Below are 23139 nucleotides of genomic sequence, written 5' to 3' on the forward strand. Positions count from 1 at the left end.
ATTTAATTTTTTCTTTATTTTTTTTTTGTGCTGCAGGCATGTGGTCGCGCTGCTTTCCCAGCTATGCACGCCTCCATGAACTGCTGCAGTCCGATTCTGTTGGCGAGATAACACACATACAAGTGCAGCACGGCTGTCCAGCGTATGTGGAGCGCTCACTGGGCAGCTCCATCACGCTGGAACTTGGCTTGTATGCGCTGCAATTGGGACAGCTCATCTACGGCTGTGCGCCGCTGCATGTTAAGTGTAATGCTCAGCTGAATAATGTTGGTGTCGATGTGGAATGTGAATTCATTTTGGATTATGGTCAGAATCGCAAATTGGCTGCTTGCATTTCGGGTTTGGAGAACTTGGAAAACTGCGCCAAGTTGTTGGGCAGCAAGGGTGAAATCAAGGTTGGTGCTTGCATGCTTTTATCATCCACTTTAATTGTGATTTTTTGTTTTTGTTTGCAATTGATTGATAAATGGTACAAGTATCGGCTCGCTACTTATGGTAAATACATACATACATATATTCCACTTATGTGCGGTAATAGCTTTCAACTGTTTAGATATGTGCTGTGACGAAATCGGCCTTATCTCTTTGTGTTGTTTAATGGATGGGATTGTTGTTGTTGCTCAACAAGTATGTTATTATTGAATTACTATTTGCTAAATATTGATGAGAGATGAGATAAGTGGCAGCTTAAGACTTCATGACCTCCAAATGTGAAATGTCGGTTATAATATGGAAATAAAGTTTTTAGGTTATGTGAAATACAACTTAAAATCGAAAACTTTTAATGGGAAAATATTATTCTTGTAACAACCCAAAATACGCCGACTTCGTGGTTGAAGTCAAAATTATTGCAGTCGAAACTCAATAGTTTCAAAATTCCTCCCTTTACAGTTACTTGTGCTGAGTTTTTGCACACGATTCCACAGCCGAGCAGAGAGCTGCAACAAGCATACAGAATCCAGAAAAATGCCTTCACAATTCAGTTGTGTAAATGTTTTTAGTCCCGTCCTACGTTAGTCAGATCAACATAACCAGGACGGAAACGGATTTTTATCCGTCCAAGTACTGTCAACTCGATGGTATTAAGCATAATTATTTGTGGAATATTTAATATCGTAACACAACCATCAGCAACAAGCTAAAATTTATATCCGGCTAAGTAATATTAGGATATCTCCATACAATTTGGTGTATGTTTTTGTTTTTGTAGCGGCAGAAAACATTCGTGGAGTTATTTCGATGCAAGGTGTCGAGTTGAGAGTTCTTAGCCGGATATAAAACCGAGTTCGCTCCGGTTACTTAGGCTCGACGATCATGGGAACAGCAATTTACGTAATTTTTTATACCGTTACAACAACAATTATCACTTCACTGATCTTTCAACAATTACTAAAATTATATTTACAATTAATTCAATGGTATTGCCTTCTTTAATTTGAAATTGGCTTTTAGTCCATGTTTTCGATTTTTAGAAGCATACTTTCAGGCGTTGGAAGTCGATTTTCATAAATTCTTACCAAAAATTACTATTACTACATGCAACTGCGCATGCGATACGCGTGCAAATCTACAGTAAATTTATAAAAATATTCAAATCCAGGGTTGCCATGACTTTATAAAAATAATTTTATAATATTATTATGTTTAAAATTTGTGATATTTTTTTCAAACTTTTCACTCTCTCTGCCGCCATATTTTCCTTCATGTTTGCACGCCTTCATTTAAAATTTTTTACTCTCTTTCATTCAAATTTTTGTTCTCTTTTTGCCTCTCATTTACAGCTCAATAACTACTGGTGCTGCACATCGTTAACGAAACCGAATAATGTCAACGAAACTTGGCCGTTGCCCACCGCAAAATATGAATTCAACAACACAAACGCCTGTGGCCTGCGCTACGAAGCCGAAGAGGTGCGCAGATGCATAGAGAAACGCCTACTCGAATGTCCATTATTTACGCATGCGCAAAGTCTCGAGTTGCTACAAATCGCCGAGCAGATGCGCAGACAAATTGGTGTTAACTATGACGATATTGTTTGTTTGAGTTTGTAAGTGAAAGTTCTTTGAAATTAGTTTTTGAGAGTTTCTTTTCGTAAATCTCATGAATTACATAAATATATATGTATGTAAGTAGTTGTTGTTGTAGTGACTATTTACAGCCTGAGTAGCTAGATAACCCGCTTTGTCAGCACTTGGTGTTGAAATTATTTTTGTATCTATTAACGTTTACCGTTACACGCAGTTTTTGCAGTAGCTTTGATAATTTAACGCTAATCTGTAGTAACTTTTAAGATTTTTATGCTTTTTATTTTATTATTATTTAAGTTTTTGTTGGATTTTGATTCTCCAAAGACTTAGTTTAACTACGTAAATTGCTAGTTGTTATCGGTAATCGTTTGCTACGTAATCCTAGTTAGTTTTTAAATATATTTACAAAGCTTAGTGTATGTAGGTATGTATTTTTGACTTTGCCTTGATTTGAGATTATATTTTGTTATCTTTTGTAAAAAAGTAGCCAATTTCGTAAATTAAAAATCAATTTTTTAAAGTGTATTTATTTGCTTTTATTGGAAATTGTGTTCCCCATTCCCTTAGGGGTTTACTTATATGTGTGTTGGTGGGTATATACAAACTGCTGTATGTCTGTGTGTTTTTATGAGTCATTTTCAAATTCGCATGTGTGTCCTTACGGTATTTTTCGCTTAAAATACAGCTTGCTTAACACAAAGATTTTAGTATTTACTTAAGCATGTGTGTGTGGGATTTATAAATATTTAAATTTTCCAAAAGTAATACAAATAATAATTATTGAACAAATAATCATTTGGTGTAATAAATACTTTTTTATTAATTTAAATTTGTAGGGTAGAATATAATATACATACATATGTACATACATACATACAATAAATAAAAGTAAAAAAAAAAACAAAATAAAACGATTTAACGCACAATCGGCAGTCTGCAAAGTTTAATGGCAAGATATACATACATATATATTTTTTTAAATAATGTAAGTCTCATATAGAAAAAAAATTATGAAAATCTTAGTTCGTTAATACAATAAAAAATTACTTGCTTGAAATGCAATAACATTTATTTAAATTTTTTTAATATTTATTATTTTTTCGAATAATTATTTTATGCTTTAATTATTATTTTTTATTTTAATAATTATATTCAATAATTCATTAATTTTAAATAATATTATTTATTCTTAATTTTTTTATTTTATATTATTTTTTTATTGCATTTTATTCTTCATTAGTTTGAAATAATATTATTTATTCTTAATTATTTTATTTTTATATGTTTTTTTTTTTAGTAATAATTATTTTTTTATTACAGTTTGTTCTTCATTAATTTTAAAAAATGTTATTTAAACTTATGCAATTATTTTTTGCCAAATCGATCAAAATCCAGTTTTTGTACAGACAACTTTTTTATTTAACAAGATGTCTGAATGAAATTTTAGATAGATTATTGAAGTAGGCAACGGTACAATCTCCGAAGAAATTGTTCATTATTATTTTTTGTTATTTATTATTTTAATGTTTATGTTTTAATTTATTTCAAGTAAATTTTTAATGCTTTTTAATCGGTATTTGTTTTTATTTATTTCTTATTCCTTCTCAAGGATTTTTATATATTATTTTAGTTTTTATTATTTAAATTTATGTTTTCTTTTATATTTTATTTGTATTTGAATTTTATTTTTTGTTTTAATTATACATTTTAATATACATATATTAGCGTTTAATTTTTTTTAGTGTTATAAGTGCTATTATTTATTAATATTGGGTTGTTCACTAAGTATGTATTTTCTTTTGTTTTTTGTGCAATTCAAACACAATTTTTTTCATTATGTAAAACATTTTACAAGTATGAAATTATTTATTCATTTTGATCCAATACCTTTTGCCATCGCTCGAGCAGGATATTGATTCGCCGCTCATAGAATTTTTGCAGGCAAAAATCTGATCCGAGTCGTTTTGATGTCCTAATTTGAGGTGAAGGTTCTCCCATAGAAAAAATGTGTAGAGACAAAAACAAGTAATAGTCCGAAGGTGCCAAGTCTGGAGCATATGGTTGGTGTGTGTGGTAGCAAATTCAGTCCTTCAGCATTCTCTCAAGCTGTTATTCGATGATTTTCATCGGCTTTAAGAGTCCTTCTAGGATGTGGTGCTTCCTCTAGATTGAAATTGCTGGAACGAAAGTTTGCAAACCAATTTTGGCGTTGGCGTTCGGTCAATAAATCTTCCCCACACACATCATTTCTTGCTTTCATACCCATCATCCCTTTGCTCTAAGAGCGTTTTTAACCCTTTTGATAATAAAACAGTAGAATATGCCGAAATTGTTGTTTTCGATCTTCCACCTTCGAAAATAAGCAAACACCAAGCAAAAATTATTCCAAAAAAATATTTCTTTTTGTCATATAAGCTTTACTATTCAAATATATAACGGTAAATCGGTTAAGTGTGAAGTTAGTTGCGAAAATATCAGCAATATCTGCTGTTGTCATCAAACGAAATTACTTAGTGAACGACCCGATACATTTTCTATTCTAAGTTATTTTGTAACTGAGTTTTGAATATATTATTTTCAATTTAATAAATTAAAATTTTTAATTTACTTTATGTATACACATTTATTTAATTAATATTATGTTTATAAAACTTATAATTATATATAATCAGGAGAAACAAAAACTAACAAAAATAAATGTCAATATTCCGCAAAACAAAGGAAAAAATGAACACAAAACGCAATGATATTTTTAGCAGAAATCTTATTTTATTAATTTCAAAAATCGTGTCATTGCGCCGATTACCCCAATCAGCAAAAATAATTTTATAATAATAATAATAGTAATAATTATCAGTTAACTCATTTAGACCAGCTTATGCTAATAATCTGAAACAAAAATTTATAATTACCGTAGCCTAACGGTGGTAGCCTAATTAGTTGGAAGCAATAGTACTTAGAACTTACATACATATGTACATACAATAAAATAAAGATGTGTGTTGAGGCAGAGGAGAACAGCGAAAATTTAAAAATTTAATAAAAGAATAATAATTAAAAAAAATAATAATTAAAAAAAATAATAATTAATAAAAAAATAATAATTTAATATAAAAAATAATAATTTAATATAAAAAATAATAAAATTAAAAAAAATAATTTTTAAAATAACAATCAAATAAAAAAAATATAATTTTTAAAATGAAAATTAAATAAAATTTGAAGAATAAAATAATTTTTAAGGTTTGGAGGTAGATTTAAAAAGTTACAAATACACTGGGAGGCAGAGTTTAGAGACTTTTGTGTATGTTTGTGTTGAAGATATTCAAATATTCAGCTCATTATTCTTTTTCAATTTGATTTTGATATCAAATAGGGGCTTCTTATATTTTTTGAAAAAAATAAAAATAAATAAATGAAAAATAATATGGAGGTTATGTACACTTTAAACACCTGTGTCCTTAAAAAGATATAATATAATATAAAAAATAATAAAATTAATTAAAATAAAAACTAAAAAAATATAAAATAAAATAAAATATATAAAATAAAATAAAATATAAAAAAAATATAAAAAAAATAAAATAAAATATAAAAAAAATTAAATATATTATAAAAAATAAGATAAAATATAAAAAATAAAATAAAATAAAATTGAATTAAAAACTAAAAAAAATGTTATTAAAAACTAAAAAAAATTAAGTAAAAAATAAAAAAATAAATAAAAAAATTTAAAGTGAAAAGCATTATGGTTAATTGAGATATTTAACCTTGCTGCGAAGGAAAATATTACCAAACAAATTTATATTTTTTTCTTAATGTTTGCTGCTAAATGCGTCATTAAAATTTCCAAAAAATGGAAAACAAATATATCGATTAAAAAAGCTGCCTTATGGTGAGTTCAAACAAGGTGAAGTTGAAAACTTATAAAGTGAGGTTACTCTAATTCCGTTATTTTTTCCATAAAATGAAAAATATTTTTAAAATTCACCGTCTTTAATAATTTACTGAGCTTCAAATGCCTTCCACAGCTATATTTGCTTGCTGCTTTTCTAGCTAAATATGGAATTTACTGCCAACACACATAAAATTAAAAAAAAAAATTTAAATAAACATAAAAAAACTTAAAAGAAAAGCCAACAAAAATTTGAGGGAGGTTACATAACCACACACACATTGCTTTAACACACATATGCATAATATTATAGATAGTAGTATTTTCATTTATTAGCCATAATTTAAAAAGGAATATGAACTTGTTTATATATATAATTATATATTATACATTAATTAACACTATAGTATATATTATATAGGTATGTATAATTCAAACTGTTAATGCAGTGTTGGAAATTACTAATTTCGTGTGTGATAGTGTGTGTGTCTTGTTGTTTTTTATACAAATTCTATACATAAGTTATCTCGTGTGAGTAGTGAGTGCAACAAAGAAGAAAAACTTAACATTACTTATCGAAGCAGACTGCTGCTTGGCTACAAAAAATTCATTCATTCATTTCGGCTGCTAGTCAGCTTAGCTTATAAGTATAATTGTTTCTTGCTTTTACTTTTTTTGTAAATATTTTTCATATATGTATGTCATTTCAATTTTAACGTTCGATAGCGGCATAATTCACTTACGAAAATGCGCTTAAATTTTTTTGTTTCGTTTCATACGCTGCCAATGTACTTTTCCTCATACCGTTTTATGCTTACCACAACTAGAGGCTAATAGAAATCAAGTCTTGTCTTAAAAATTGCTAAGAGTGACGCGGGTGTACGCAAGTGTGTGATTGTGACTGCCTGCAAAGCATCTGATTATTGAGTGCCTCTGTGTTTGTGTTGCCACCGCTTTTCGCTTCTTAATTGCTGACCAAATGAAGAGCGCCTGCAACCGTCACAGCAGCTCAGACTGTAGTTGCAGTCACAACAGTGCTGTTCTCTGCTTGCTCGGCGTCGCTAGCTGCGCTACCAATTCCGTTCGAAGCAACCGCTTGACTAAGCGTTTTAGTAAGCTCGTCCGTGTTGTGGCTTGTTGCAGCAATGCTATCGACATCAACACCCATCGGTAGCTTTATGTTTTCTGTGGCATTATGGCTAGCGATTTGCGGTGCTTCCAATGCTTCCGGTTTATCGGGCTCCACACTTGGTTTGGGTGTAGCATTTGTGGCGCAACTTTTCGTCGACTCGATTGAGTTCGTGGCTTGTGTTGTTTTGGTTTGTATAGCGACTTCCATCTTTTCTGCCTTCACCTCTATTAATGTCTCGCTTTTTACCGCATCTTGACTATTGCTGTCGCTGTAATCACAATCGGTGGTGACGGTACGGCTGCTGACGACGGTGTTGGTCCCGCCATTTGCGTTCAAACACGTTGTGTGTGAGACGGACACCAGTGTGGCGGTTGTATGGCGATTGTGTTGTAGTAGATCATTGATTTGTGATAGACGTGTTGCACTGGAAATCGGCGTGCTGAGTTGTATGAAATTGCTGTCGCTGTCAGCGCTAATGTCGCTTTTGCTGGCATTTTCGCAATCCTCAGCAGCTGGGATGTGCGTATTAGTATCGCTTTTCTTGCAGGAAGTATTATTGTTGTTGTTGGTAGTAGCGATGGTGATTGTGCTGTTGGTGCTGATGATGCTGGTGCTGCCTTTAGTGGCGTTGTTGATGTGGTTGATGCCTTCTGCGTCGCTACCCATTTCGCTGCCGCCGCTGTCCTCCATGCTAATGCAGCTGGGCGCTGTGGTGTCGACAAGCGCATAGCTGCTCGTGTCTTGATACTGCGCTGCTGCTGCGGTTGTGGTAGCGGTGCCGTAGGGTGGCAGCGATGGTACGGCGCAAGAGCTGTAGGTCGTTGGTGGTGGCGCTAGGGTTGGCTGTGCTGGCGCTGCAGCTGCCACGGTTGCGCTTTGCTGGTTGTGCTGCGGTAGGTAGCCGCCAGCGCTTGTAGTTTGCTGATAGGCAGTGTAGGTGGAGACCTGCAATGGTAAATATTTAATCGTCCGATAATAAAAAAAAGTATTGTTACAGTTTTGAAGAATTCAGATTTCTGAAAGTTTTAGGGTTATTTTTGAGTATCAAGGCTCGTATTTAATTAGTAACAGACATCCGAGACTTGATCCCAGTGGGGTCTAAGTAACCGGTACGGACCCGATGGTATAATGCTATAATCTTCGAGCGTATTATTTAGTTCGGACCCTACCAGCGGACCGAAATAACGATCTTCTTCGAAAGATCCGTTTATAAAAAACAAAGGAATAAACCCTAATTTGACAATTTCATGTCACAGTACTTACCTGTGTTGAATAGGTCACATTCTGGTGATAAGCGCTCACTGAGCCGGTGCTGGCCGACACACCAACCGCACTGCTGTAAGCCGGCATCATTTCGCCATACGCTGTGGCTGCCGACGCGCTGCCCGCGAACAGACCCGCATCCAATGTGTCCAATTGAAAACTTTGTTGTTGTTGTTCTGCGGTCGTTTGCAAATCGTTAGAGCTTACTGCACTGTAATGGGTGGCTGTGGCGGTGCTTTGTTGCTGATAGTAATTGGCAGCCGTTTCACTTGGATATGCGGGCGATGCGTAACCCGAACTATAATTTGATTGTGTTTGCATGGCATAATAGCTGCCCGGTAGCGTATTGGCGTACGATGGCGTAGGCGGTAGGGCGCTGGTGTGTGGACCCACAACGGTGGCGGTGGTAGCGCAGGCGGCTGACAAGCTGTAACTGCTCATCGTGCTGCAGAGTGGTGGATTCTGTTGTTGGCGATTCTCCATTTCCAAACGCATAATTGTGTGTATGAAGTGTGTGCGTACGCGCGTCGGATTGAATTCAACACGGCCCACTGTGTTGAGGCAAGCGTCACGCGTGCAACCGCAGGGAAACATGGCGCGATCAACCTGAAGTGAGTGCAAATTATTTCCAACATTAATGTAAGCATTAGCAATGATAATTTTTAAATGCAAAGAAAATCTATACAGTTCACTCACCTGACATTTGATGCCCGCTTGGCTGCAGGCACAAGTCTCCGGATCACAGAATTCCACACACGCGCAGCCGCACACCTCACGTGAGTTGCGTATGTCGCGGCATTCGATTTTCTCGCCAGCATCGATTTTGCGCACACCAGCCGCTTTGAGTAATGCGCGCCGCTGCTTCGGCGATACCGGTTGCAGAAAGCCATTCGATTCGGCATCCAAATCGGAGCCGCTACCCTCACTTAAGTAATCCTCTTCGGACTCTTCACTGTCATCGCTCGATGAACCGCGTGGATTGATTTCTTGCAGCTGCAAGCGATGCGCACGCCGTAATTCGGCGGCATGTTCGGCCAGTGTAAGCGTTTTGAAGCCGATGTGACGTGCGCCCATGCCCAGCGTACAACCGCCCGCCGAGGGCACACAACCGAAACCCTGTTGCCGTGGAAAGTAGTAAACTTGCACATTTTCGAAATTAATCGAGCGCTTCAGCTTTTTCACTTGCGTACCCACGCTGGTTGTAGCCAGCTGTGTTTCGTGTGCGGCGTCGATGAGTGCATCGTCCTCCTCGAGTCGTCGTTTCAAATTCGAACGCAGCGGTTTCGCTAACGCAGCTAGTGGTGGCAAGGCGGCGCTAACAGCAACAGGCACAATAGCGCTGGAGTTGGATCTCGCACCGTCTACGAATGTTACATTGGCAGCATCAATGCATCTGTCGCCGCTGCTGCTGCAAGCATTATTCGTAATTACTTTGGATCTGTTAACTGTGGGCGTATTGACGGCACTGCTGTCGTTGGGCGCCGTCAACTGGCTGGTGTCGGCCAGACTGTTCAGCGTTGTCTGCAGCGCCGATGTTTCACTGCCCAGCCCCGAGTCGGAGCCGTCGCTACGTAACTCTTCGGCATTTTCATCACGTTGGTCGCTTAGCTTTGTCGCACCAGCACTACTACTAGCAGCGAGTGTGCTATTGCGTTTTTCTTTGCCCATTGTCGTAGTGGGCAGCAGGCGCTGTGGTGTGCTTGTAGGCGTATTAATACGTGCCTCACTTGGTAAGTCTTTTTCTGCATTTGGCGTTATAGTATTTGTCTTTAGGTCGTCTATAGTAATCCAAAGTAAATCGGCGCTGGTGGAGGCCTCATCATGAGTGGAGGAATCTAAAGGATTCGACATATCCTTAATGCCCGAAATCGATGGTTGTGTGAAGTCATCGATGGCTAATGGATCTTCCGAGTTCACATCGGACACAGTTGAAGAGTTTATGTCCCCATCGTTTAGCACGATTATTTCACTGTCTGAAATATTCAAAAATTTTGAAAACTTAATATTCGATTCGGAAACATTTTTAGGACGTTAATTTAAAATTTAATTCAGTACGTGAACAATGACAATAATAGTCGTAGGGATAAAGATTTAGGAGTAAATATGGTTTGCGGTGATAAAGTTTTAATGCGAAGAACACATAATTCTAATTTTCAAAACTTAGGCCCTGCATTTAGCTCCGATTCTCAAAAAATATATCGATAAAATCAATATCTACTATAGTTTACCTTCAAAACGCTGCTCTTGATCACTCGGTAATTCAAGAAATATGTCTCCAGCGTCCTCTTCTTCGGTGTTAAATTCTTCGTCAGCTGTATCCTCTCCCCCAGTGGCTGCTCTATCATCGCTGAGCAGTGAAACTGCCTCTGCACCTTCCTGCTGATACTCCTCATATTCATCTTGTGAATCAATGCCGATGGCATCATTGTACTCATGTAAGGAACCTTGCGATTGCACGTCCTCCAACTCACCATCTACTTCATCCGTTAGATTTTCCACCAAAGAACCGGCACGTTTTAATGGTGGCCGCAGCATAACGCTGCTCTTTATCTGCATTTCGATGTCATCGTCGGCATCACAATCGTCACCATCATAAACTGAAATGCCCTTCGGCTCATTACCGTTAATCACTTCAACAGTTGCATTTTTACAATTAATAACACTTAATTTATTCACTTCTATGCGCTTCATGTTTTTGTTCTCTATTTGTTCATTCAAAAGTTTAGAAACCACTTTTGTCTCCACTACACGACCGTCTTTCGCACTCTGCTCTCGTGTCGCTTCACTTTCGACACGAATGTTTTTTGTTGTTTCGGTGACAATCTCTTCGGCACCTGGTTCGGTTTCGCTGTCGGCTATTGTCGTAGAGCTGCCAAATATCGCACTGCCACTTGCATTCTTCTGAATATAATTGATGAAATTCTTGATTGGTTTAAACATTATCTCTGTGCGAATAACGTTTAGCGAAGTAAGTCCCGTCTAACGTACTGTGCTGCTTTAGCAGCTGCAGCTGCAGAAATCCTTTTGGACTTCGGCACTAAGTTCTTGACGTGGTTACTAATATATAGAGAATTTCACGTAACTTAGCCTATCGCATCTGCAAAACAAAAAAAAAAAGCATGTTACTGGAATATATACATATGTATTTGAAAAATAATTTTCAAAAAATTTGTATTAGAGAAATTTTTGTTAGTTTTAAATAACGTAAACTCGCAAAGCATATTTTTTTTATAAATCATCCTAAATTAAAGAAGATTATTTGTTCATTTCCACTACAATCGCATCTATGTATGTAACCGGAACGGAAACGGATTTTTATTCGTCCAAGATTTGTCAACTCCTACAAATTATTTCAACGATGTTTTCGACCATTGCTTTTTTCGTTCCAATATATTCCGATGCGGGAATAATTGAGACGTTCTATCACAATATTCCGGCCTGCGTAATGGACTGCTCTAAGGTTCTTTCTTACGTAATTGCAACATACCCAAATTTTTATTCGGCTAATCATTTTTAACCTACAAAGAAAATAATTCATTCTCCGGGGCAATAAAATGACAAATAATCGTTTCTATGATTAACGTTGTGTCTGTGTGAGGGGAAAACTCTTGAATTCATATCTGCTCAATGATTGCCACATCACCATCATATCCGAATTAATTTAGCTTGTTAAACTCTTTTGCTACAATCAAATTGGTGTAATTTGGAGACAGTCCAACTTTGTCCGGCAAGCAAAATGTTCCTACTAATACACAAAGGAAGCTGCTGAAAGTCCAAGCATTACATAACAACATTATTTTGTGTGTAAAATGTCTTGATTCTATTATAGTATTTCAATAAATATAGCATAATGAAGTTTTTGCAAACCATAATAACAATATAGCGCATCCTTGCAACCATTTTCGCTGACAATCAATATTTTAAAATTACTCATATTTATGAAATAATTAATTTGAAATCATAAGAACTTTTGACAGTCTAGCTAGACCTACTTACGTCATTAATTGCGCAGCGTTTTTCAATTCGTTATAAATATGTACATTAAATATAAATTAATTATCCTTGCTGATAGCAGTGTAGAAAGTAATTCGGTAGAAATGCAGCTGTCTGATGTACTTTGCAATAAAAACAAGTCGTATAAATGTAAGTATATCAACACATTTGCAAATAACAAAAAGAAAACGTAGATGCCACTTGTGTGTAAACACACACAAACATAAAATATGTATAAATGTGCACTCTCCGTTAGAAACCTTTTAAATAAGAATACATATATGAATGCTACTTGCTACGGCAGACTGACGATGATAGTTGTAGTCTAGTGATAACTGCAATGATTGCACGGATAAATAAAAAAGAGTGGGTGATGCATTTTTATGTGTGGATACAAATAACAATGTGCGTGTGTGCAATGCGCGCCAATGCAGGCGTCCCATGAGCTGGGGAGTGTGTATGTGCACAACTTAGCAAGAGTATTGGGGCGGACGAAGTTACTATAGGTATGAATATTGAAAGAACTATAATAGCTTGAGCAATAAGAAAACATTTAATGTGCATATGTATACTACATTGAAGTTCTATATACTTTCTTTAAATTTCAAAGCTCACATAAAACAAATGAAGGTTTTTTGCTGCCTGTCATTGAGATCAATTTATGATGGGCATTGCAAGAAGTCGTCGACAGGTAGGCTTAGATACCGATATTTATGCACGTATGTAAATTAAATTTCTATACAAAGTGCTTTCGGCTTGGTTGATGTGCCATTCATTTGCATGAGATGCCATGAAAAGTTGAAACTAATTAGTATTGATTGCTGGAGAAATATACACATTAAGTACATCAGTTATAATAGCGAGCACAATGTTATTTGAAGCAAATATTTTTTTAAATAATGAATTTCTTATAAATTTCGTAAACATCTAAAATGTTGAAAAGCTTAAAAAGTAATGTTGAACAGACTTATTTATGTAAAAAAATTTGAAAACATTCAATTAATGTGGGGGATAATTTCAAAATAATTTGGAAATTTACCTACCAACCGAGAACTTGGTGTGTGGTTTTGATGTGGTAATACTAAAACAAGAAGTAGTGGGATGTAGTACAATAACATTTTAGAGTAAAGCTAATTGCATTCAATTTATATGTACATACCTTCGGAGAAAATATTTATTCCTTTTGCCTATATAATATGCAAAGTTTTTACTATTTAAATCACCCGCTACAATTGAAATTCATTACGGCTTTTGCCAAAAAATATTTGATTAAATTTAAGAACAGCTGTCTTATATTTGCGTCGCTTGTGAACTTTGCTTGCGGTGCTGCGGGATTTTGATTTATCAGCGGCTGTTAACTCATTTCGTGAAATTCCTTTAATTAAGCCTTTTAATATTTACATAAATTATCACTCATATTTTTGCGATCACTTAAGACTATCCTGCAAAAAGCGCAAGTGTCGTACAATGTGTCGAGCTTCCCTTAGACCGATTTTTCTCTTCACTTAGGCTCTGACGTTTCACTTTTTTAAACCGCACGTCTTTTTTCTGACACTTTTTCGACCTTTTGCTGGAAAAATATATTTTGTCACTTTTCAATTGATTATTTCTTTTAAATTTGATACGACTTTTTTATATTTTTCTGCTCAGGTGTTGCAGTTTCATTGGAATAAAACTTTAAATTTTCTTACGGTAGTTTGTGGTACGACTCACAGCTTCTTCATTGTCGCAATTTTCGGCCAACGAAAATTTTACTGCGGCTCAACCTTTTGGTTATATGTTGCATTTATTGATTTTCTATTTTTTTCAAACAACTTGTATTTATTAAAGTTTTTCGCGTCTATAGAATTTATTCAATAATTTTTTTTGCATGAAAATTCGCAGGATTTGAATTTTCACAAATTTTCTTACGACTTCTCATTTCCACTCAGTACGTTTTCTATCACAATTTGCCACTTCTGCTTCTACGGTTGCCTTTTTGGTGTTCATGTCATTCTACGCATATTCGTTCTTTAGTTTTTCGGACATGCAGCGTTGCATTCGATAAAGTTTCGGAGCAGTCGGTTAAAAATTGTATGTAAAATTAAAAAAAAAATATTGTTCTCACGAAATTACTTAATTATTAAGCTTCAACTAAGAAGCACAACAACATAAAGTAATATTCAATTATTTAGAAAGTGTATATTTGAGTAAAAAGTAGCATTTGAACGGAGAACGCAAATTAGGTACAGGGAACGTATTTCATAACGTACGTTCTCTGATATACGTTCTCTCTTACCTAGTCTCGTTAGTTTTCATGTGGAGCGTTTAATTCCTAGATTTTTAACTAAGTGAATATATTACAAATTAATATTTTGCTACTGTACGATAGATGTCGCATTGGCCGGAAAACGTCATAATTTGTGCGGAAATTATTTGACATAAGCGGAAATGTTGAAGAAAGTGAAATAAAAAGTTTTGTGAGCTTTGTGATAAGTGCTTGTAATTAGTTGCTAAGTATATAAAAAGTGATAATTTGCTGGTTGCTGTAGTTCTTAGTGCATAAAAAATACAGTTTCTATGAAAAGAAACGCATGTGTAGTGCTTTGCATTAATAAATCAGCAAGTGTGCTTCACACGGCCTGCCGGCTGCGTCGCTCGTCTGCTACGCTCCTCAACTTCGGTTTTCTTGTTTCGGAACAAACACGCCATCATTACAATGACGTCTACCAACAGGCAAATTAATTTTCTCCACAAGACTACCGCTCCGCCACAGTAACTCCATTGATCAAAGCGCTTACATAAATCTGTAAATTTTTTGCGCAGCAGCCTTCAGCGAAGCTCACGTAGCACTACCCTTCTTTTTCAAGGCGAACGCGCGAAATTTCGTATTCATTTTGGCAAGGAATCATTGATCTCCTTGGAATTTTCTCAGTAATCAAAGTAATCCACAGCAGTACACAATCGCCTACGCACATGCCGCCAAAGTGTTGTTCAGAAAACAACGCAACTACATATAATAAATACAAATCAAATGTAAATAAACTTACCCCTGCATAATGCGTAGCTAAACATGTTTATATGTACATGCATACATGTATGCATGTGTGAATATTGTAAATGTGCGCCCCCACAGCAGAAACACCTCATGGCAGCATAGTCAGCGCTTGAAGCTAGACGCGCGTTCCAACGCTGAGACCGCTTTACGCACAAGGTGCGTGATAGAACCTATACATATGTGTATTGTTTTTCTTTATGTCGTAAGCGCTATTGTGGCGCGAAGACGCCACGGAATCATTGATTTTTGCCAAATTCAAATGAGCATCTACGGCCGCTGCGCAAAAGGCATTGATCTCGGCGGCGTTGCTGGGGCGGCGACAGCGGTGCTGAGTGCGTAAGGCGTCGTGAAACATGTGCTCAGGTATGCGGCAGTAACGCTGAAACGCAGCTTCCAAAGGTACGTTGACACTTTTAACAATTTCCCTTAACCCCACCGCGTTGCTCCAATGTGTGTGCTTGGGGATTGTTTTCGTCCGTGTTATTTTTGTGTTTGGTGTTTTTGTAGTGCTCTAGCTGAAAGAATTTTACGCGCGCTTTTTGGTTTGCTAAATTTTGTTTTTGTATTTGCATAATTCATTACCACTAGGCTTGCTTATAAAATTAGCTTTTTTTCAAGCGCCCAAAGGCTATTGACATCTTTCAAGGATTTTTGTTTTATTTTTAAAGTGTAGCAAATTGTATGAGCAAATTTTTTGTGTTGTTTGACTTTGTAAGTTTACGCATAAAATACGCAATTCGGTAAATATTTTAATTGGCGTGGAAAAATACGTATTTTCGCATTGTTTTTGCATTTCAAATTTACTTACATAAGCACGTAAGCATACAATTTGTTAGCCAGCGGTAAGCTGTTCTGATTATAAGTATGTACACATACATACATATGTACATATATGTATGTATGTATTATATAATATATTATATGTACGATATGTATGGCATATATACTATAATTAAACGAAAAAAAATCGGTTTTCTATTGCTTCAATTACAAAAAAGTTATACTACTTTTTTTAAATTTTAGAAAATGAAATGAAAAATTGTATATTGAGCCAATGAAAAGTTGTGTTTTTTGGAAGCAATTGCCATCATCTCTAAATAATCATATAATTATCTCTAAAACTATCACGCTGGCTGAAAAAGTAGCATCGTTTTAGGCTGTATTAGGTCATTTTTTTAGGGTAGATTTTTGACCATTGTGTTACCCAAAAACTTCTTCCAGTGCATCACCTCATAGATCGACGAAATCTTTTGAGCGCTCCACAAATTTATTTAATTATATTTTAATCTCAGACACTCGCTGGAATCTCCAAAGGTGTGTCTACTGAGCTATTTCAATCTCAGTTTGGCAAAAGCCTGAGAAACAAAAGAAAGATGATTTCTTCTCGCCTTTCTCGATATAGCTTTGGTAAAGAGCATCTGACAAAGGGGCATAAGTTCTAGTTGTTGTTGACCAGTGATTGCCGAGCTCACTTGTTTTGAAGTAAAATAAAAAAAAAATATCGATTTTTATCAAGGTCGATAACTTTTCGATATCATTTTGTAGCACGATGTTTCTTTTGTTTTACAATTGGCGATTACTGCTTTTTTTCTCTAAATTTCTTTCCACAGAGTATTCTCTTAAGGTTTAAGCACTAGAAAGAGCCTCTGGAGGCCATATACGGATAATATTTAGAGAGGGGAAGTAATTCAAAGCCCAGTATATGAAATTTGGTGTATTCATTAATTTGTGATAAGGACTTGATGAGATAATGCTTTCTTTTTCTTCAAATTAATGAATTAAATGAATTCCAAGCTCCAAGAAAGACTGCGCCTTAATATAGATAAGACTGTATTTGCTTCATTTTGCTTTCAGAGCTTTGTTCGGGAAGCTCTGGCTAGATTAATTCTACTGGATATATTCTAACAATTCTCCGGTTAGGCTCACACAGGGCTCACATCTCTGTTTATATTATTTTTAAAAAGGATATTACAAGATGAGTCTGATCCCACAGTCATCTTCCTCATTTTCTAATAAAAGCTTGTGGATCAAATCATCAATATTTTTGTGATATTTTTTTGTTCAAGTCTCTCTGAACTCTACATTTGTCGACTGCGTTCAAACGGTTGCCATTCTTTGACAGAAACCCCCTCACAATGGCTGTGGATCGTTGACGTAAAAATATTTGACTTTATTTCCGCATTCAACGCTTACGTAACGGTGCATGAATCTTGACGATCCACACCAAACAATTATGCTCTCGATATTACCCAATCAAGGAAGCTATTTTTGTGTAGGCATTCAAATTACTCAAGTATGTATGTATGTATGTATCTCGTAATTTGCGATTGCAAGCCCAGAACCAAACCTTCATGGCGCTGTCATAAACAAATATTTGACAATTGACAAATTTTGACTTGCATAATTACGAAGCCGGCAATCAGCGTCAACGAATCGGCGCATTTTCTCAAATTATGCAAAATGTCAATGCGTTCCCGAAAGAATCAATCAATTTGCCTACTCCGAGCGCTGCGAACAACTTATGATCGTCAAATGTTGATTAGTCACCTACTGTGGCGTCAATTATGCCGCAATTGTCGCGCAATGTTGCAAGTTGCCAGATGAAGAGCTGAGTACTCACAAGACACAGACAAATGTTGGTTGGTGGGGGAGCAGAAGTGTCAAAAAAGGCAGCTACTGTTAGCAACTCGTTTGCTATGTATGTATGTGTGAGTCTATGCCTCAATGCGCTACGTGCCCTAACATTGCACGAAGTCGCAGAGAACATATATACAGACATGCATATATAGCTAGGGCAAAAACAGAGCGGGCCAACTGAAAATCAAACCCTAATGTGCACCTTCCGTTCGCAGCGAATGTTTATGCAGCGCGGCTACCGTAGCGCTACTGTTGCCAAAAAACCCAACCTCAAATCAAAATTTTTTTGCTGTTTTTTTTTTTATTTTTTTCGAACTAAAGGTGTCTTGCAAAACAGTTTTTTTCGCACTGTCGAAATTTCGTCTGAAGAAAAAATACCAAAAAGAGTCCACAAAAAAGAAGTGCAAGCAGCGGCGGGCTTCGACAAATATTGCCAGCGCATTAGATATACTTAAGGCATATTAGACGGCCTGCGGCTGACGCAATTTCCTTCAACATTATACCCGAACCCACTTATCGGCGCGTTTGAATCTTCTTAATCAGCTAAAAAGTGAAGCAAAACCACTGTCAGCATTGCAAAGGGTGCTACTAAGCTGAGCTTAAGTGTTGTTAGTGTTGTCAACAAAACCATTGATTTAAACTCAAGTAAGGTAGCGCTAAGTTCGGGAGCAAATGAGTATTAGATATTCAGGTTTTTAACATATTATTTCTCTTATGTTTTCGAAAGGTCATTATTTAGTACGAAGAACAATTCTTCTTTACGTTCTTTCGCAAATCTGATCAACGTTTGCTCAGCTCGCGTGAAGCTTAGGGATCCAACGGCCGAGTACACGAACACAGAGGAACCCCAGTTCTTTCCTATCCTAATGGAATTCGGGTATATATGCCTCTTTTATTACAATCTCATCGGCTTTACAATTTTTTACGGTTCCACTGTGGCTAGGCACCCAGACAAGTTTAATATGGAAGTAGAATGTAGAATAACGCTACTGCTGAGAGGGATATGCACTCTTTTACCAGCTTTGAGATCACTGTCAGCGACCTTAAGGCCTTCGAAGCAGCTATAGTATCGGAGTAGATAAACAAGTATACTTTTCTAGAAGAACTTCGGAAAAGTACATCTGCTGCTTCCTCGACGACTGCCACTTCAGTTTGAAAGCCACTACAGTGGTCTGGCAGTCTAAAACAAAAGTTGATCAAGAGCTCCTCTCAGAAGATTTACTAAGCTTCCCCTTGAGTTTCGATTAATTTGCGAAAAAGCTCACTGCGCCACTCCTCCAGCGACTTCGCCTCATCCACATATCTTTCTAAGACTAGATTCCAAGTTATCAGGGATTCAGTCGAATTGTGAGATGATTTCGGAATCTTCCTCTCTGCTGTTGGTTACTTCTGGCTTTTTTTGTGTTAAAATATTTAGAAAGCAGCTGAGGATGTTTCTCCAGCTTTGTAATGAGGCAGTCCACAATATTTTGGCTGGAAATAAGTCTGCATATAGAGTGTGTCTATGGCCCAAAACGTTCCTACATACCGAATTAAGCCGAGTTAATTTACGCCCAACAACTCTCTCTTCAGCAGCTCTGCAGCCAAGAATACGCAGTCTCTCAGGCCAGAATATGTCTAAGTATTATGACTAATACAAAACCCTTGTGAAGCACAGTGTGCCCGGTTATAAAGACTACAACCCAGCTAAATTTAATATTGAACTTTTGAATGTAGTACGAAGTGGCAAGCGAAGGCTTGTCGTCAACCGCCACTGCCGAAAATGTACGATCAATGTTAAGTAAATGTTCTTGCTACACACTATTTGCCATTGCTGATAGCTGTTCCTTCACACGTATATAACATATATGTATATATGTATATAGCATATAAATACTTTTGTATGAATATTTTAACTTTGAATTTTTCGACTTGTTGCGCTTGTCAACGCTTATCATTAACGCTTTTGTTGACTTAACCTGTACTTGAACCCTTTTTCGTTGAAGTGCAGACTTATTCATGCACTTTTTGTGGCGGAGCAGCAACGTATATATATAAATAAAATATTTAAAGTGGTAGTAGTATATATATTTGTATGCAGAAAGGGCATGGCTCAGGTTAAACGTGTGACAACATTGAAAAATTCTGCGAAATATTTTTGAAAGTTTTGCAAAATATCCAAAAATATCAATTTACTATACACAAGTGTTTGTATTTTTTATTTTATTTTTTATTTTTTACTTAACTTTCTCAAAATATTCGTGATAACCTATTGGCAATGATTTTTGAATCCCATTTTCTAAGAGAGCCAAAAGCTACTGGATTTATATTTTCGATATTGTATGTCCCAATAACTGCCATCATCAACTGATGATCAACACGTCAATAAAATAAAGGAACTCGAGCTTAAGATTAAGTCAGAGATCCTACTGGCATCGTTGGAATATCGCAAAGATCAGTAAAAACCATTTTGAAAGATCATTTGGGCCTGAAGTGAAATACAATTGGTTCCGAAATCACTAAATTATTGCGAGAAACAGCGTCGCTCTGACGACTGTGAAACATTGCTTTCCGACTACCAGCATTGTCATAAAACATATTATTACTGGCGATGAGTCATGGATCTATGCTACCCGGAAACAGACGTTCAATCGGTCGATTATCATGGCAAAGGTGAGTCGAAGCCGAAAAAACGACGTCAAAGCAGGTCAAAAATCAAGGTTATGTTGACAGTTTTCTTATATTATCGAAGTGTGGTGCACTCCATATTCCTTCCCCCCGGCCAAACTGTTAACAAGGATTACTACCGCTTCGGGGTGGAATATGTCCAGTCTTATAGGGCTGAAGCAGACATTCACATAGGTAATCATCTGATCTTCCTTCGCGTATGCTTTGCATTCCGCCGAATCTGCTTCTCATTTTCTCAAATCGGGACCTTAAGGTTAGATGTGGTAATCTCTACAATATTACTAAGTTTGCTATTGCCTAGAAATATAAACTTTTTGGTCTATCCATCATCAACACTACGCCAAAGTAACATTGTGGTATGCGCAATGTTACCTTCGTTCCAAGACCTAAGTTATTCATCATTCATGGTCTGGAGCAGGAATTGTGTCTTCAGCTGTCCCAGAGCGGGCCAGCTCGTCTTCCTTTCCATTTCCGTCTTTTCCCATGTGATCGGGTGTCCAGATGTTGTTAACTGGTTTACCTCCTGAGAGTCTTGTTATTGGCTGTTTGCATAACCTAATGCAGTGCGACTTAGTTTTGGCTCTACTGATATCATTAATTGCCGCTTGTGTATCGACTAGAAGGTTTATGAACTTGTTCGTAAGAGCAGAAAACCACTTAGCCCCTTCTGTAATGCCCGCAATTTCAGCCTGAAAGATTGAATTGTAGTCATTTAGTTTGAAGCTACGTTCTTTGTATGGACTACAACAGAAGAAGCCGGCTCCTCTTTTTACTATTACCACCATTTACTATAATACAAAATAGCTGTACGTGCTAGAAAATTTTGAACTCAAATTCGTAAACAGGACACCTCAATAGACCGCTTAGCATATCATCCGCAAATATTTTTCCTTCGGATTTGTTGAGTAGTGTTCTCTGATAAACATGAATTTGAAGTAAAATACACTCCACAAGTAGTCTCACTGTCTGAGAAAGCCATACGGCTTCACTGGGCGCGCTTGCGGAATATAGTGTTCTATATACTTATACGATTTTGTGTACAAACACATACATATCTCCATACATGTTATATTTACTTGTAGCTTTATGTGAAAATACGGCATTTGGTGTTGCCACTAAGTGAAATTTGACGCGCTAATCCCACTTTTGATTGATTGGTATACCAAAATCACGATGAGTAATTAAATATGCGAAAATCCGGGCATATTATGTAACACAAACGCACGAAGCAATGCCATTTTTTGTGGGTTGCACGGAATATGAATATAAGTTTCCCAGGCAGCAGAAACGCTCGGTATTCAAGTGGGCGCGCAAATTCCAAACAATCATTCCTTTTTTACATAACGAAAAATTGCAAAAAGCAAAATAATCAATTTATCAACTAAATACAAATGCAAATACCGTTAAACGTTTTAATGGATTAACCAAATGAGTGGAAATCGATTTGAAATCGAAGCGGAATCAAAACATAATCACTGTGATTCATACAGTCGATATTAATGATCCTAAAAATCAACAACAAAAATATTGACAACAACAATAGTAGCAACAACAATCATAACACAGTAACAACAACAGTAATAATAATATTAACAACAACAACAAGAACAAGTCAAAGAACAAACACGCTGCCATTTGCGCCATTGAATGCAAATCATTGTGTCAATATGCCAATATGCCGTTGCATTCACCAACATTTATCACCATCGATTTGCATATGTGTGTATGTGCGAGTGTGTGTTTGACTAGAGAGATACCCGTATCTGTATCTATATCTATGCCATAAGATCTGTAATGCCTTAATTAATTCAGTTCATAAATCGCGCAGTAATAATTTCTTGTGGCGAAGCGGAGGTGTTGAGGTGTTGCCAACTGGTGGTGGCAAGAATGACGGCGACGGCGACGGCGATGGCGCTGCTGATGGCGGTGGTGGTGGTGGTGACGGCGGCGCTGTTGTTGATGGTGCTTACTCAAGCCAAACAACCGTAAGAATATAAAAGTGTCACTTGTATGCGCATGCTAAATTCATTGAATGAAAATTATAATGGCAAATAAGAAACAATCACGTAAAATTACAATGTCTGCATATGCATTTCGTTTACTTAATAACATAAATTAATAACATGTGAATGCACTGGGCGAAACAAATATAGCAATTCAACTTGTATTATCTAATCTAACAGTTCAGGCTTGGCAAATACCAGCTTTTATAAGGAGGCCGCGCATTCTGGAAGTATTAGCAACAGCTTATTGATTTCCGGCAAAGACCGAAGAACTGATTTATTTCGTGTGTTCTTGTTGTAGCGACGTTAAATGTTCCACAAATTATTTTGAAAAATCTTCCGTGTTTACGATACTTCTTTGGTTATAAAGCTAGGTATATTCTAATAACGAAGATCGGATAGACGAGGGAACGGACGATGTTGCAATATTTTTGAATGCTTGCAGTTCGTCTAAAGAACAGAAAATTTGTAATCTAGGAAAGTTG

The 23139-nt window shown here is 36.3% G+C and overlaps 2 protein-coding genes across 6 annotated transcripts in view; one reads left to right on the top strand and one right to left on the bottom strand.

Moving 5' to 3' along the window:
* The window catches only part of LOC126754110 (trans-1,2-dihydrobenzene-1,2-diol dehydrogenase), a 239468-nt gene that overhangs the window by 687 nt on the left and 215642 nt on the right, over positions 1-23139 (top strand). For all 4 annotated transcript variants that reach the window (XM_050466019.1, XM_050466018.1, XM_050466021.1 and 1 more), the window contains exons 2-3: positions 37-395; positions 1782-2047. In XM_050466019.1, the coding sequence (XP_050321976.1) occupies positions 37-395; positions 1782-2047 (625 nt within the window). The remainder of the gene's footprint in view (positions 1-36; positions 396-1781; positions 2048-23139) is intronic.
* LOC126754081 (uncharacterized) lies at positions 5779-14245 on the bottom strand. Of its 2 annotated transcripts, none has more exons than XM_050465971.1 (6): positions 14002-14245; positions 13470-13880; positions 10546-11414; positions 9014-10290; positions 8318-8923; positions 5779-7999 (listed from the first exon to the last, which is right to left on the bottom strand). In XM_050465971.1, exons 3-6 carry the CDS (start codon positions 11255-11257, stop codon positions 6932-6934), a joined length of 3663 nt encoding a protein of 1220 aa, XP_050321928.1. In that variant the 5' UTR covers positions 11258-11414; positions 13470-13880; positions 14002-14245; the 3' UTR covers positions 5779-6931. The 2 variants fall into 2 exon arrangements, with proteins under 2 accessions (XP_050321928.1, XP_050321927.1); XM_050465970.1 differs by adding an exon at positions 13354-13391 and having other exon boundaries at positions 13470-14245.

The sequence above is a fragment of the Bactrocera neohumeralis genome, chromosome 3, assembly GCF_024586455.1.
Source record: "Bactrocera neohumeralis isolate Rockhampton chromosome 3, APGP_CSIRO_Bneo_wtdbg2-racon-allhic-juicebox.fasta_v2, whole genome shotgun sequence".
NCBI lineage: Eukaryota > Metazoa > Arthropoda > Insecta > Diptera > Tephritidae > Bactrocera > Bactrocera neohumeralis.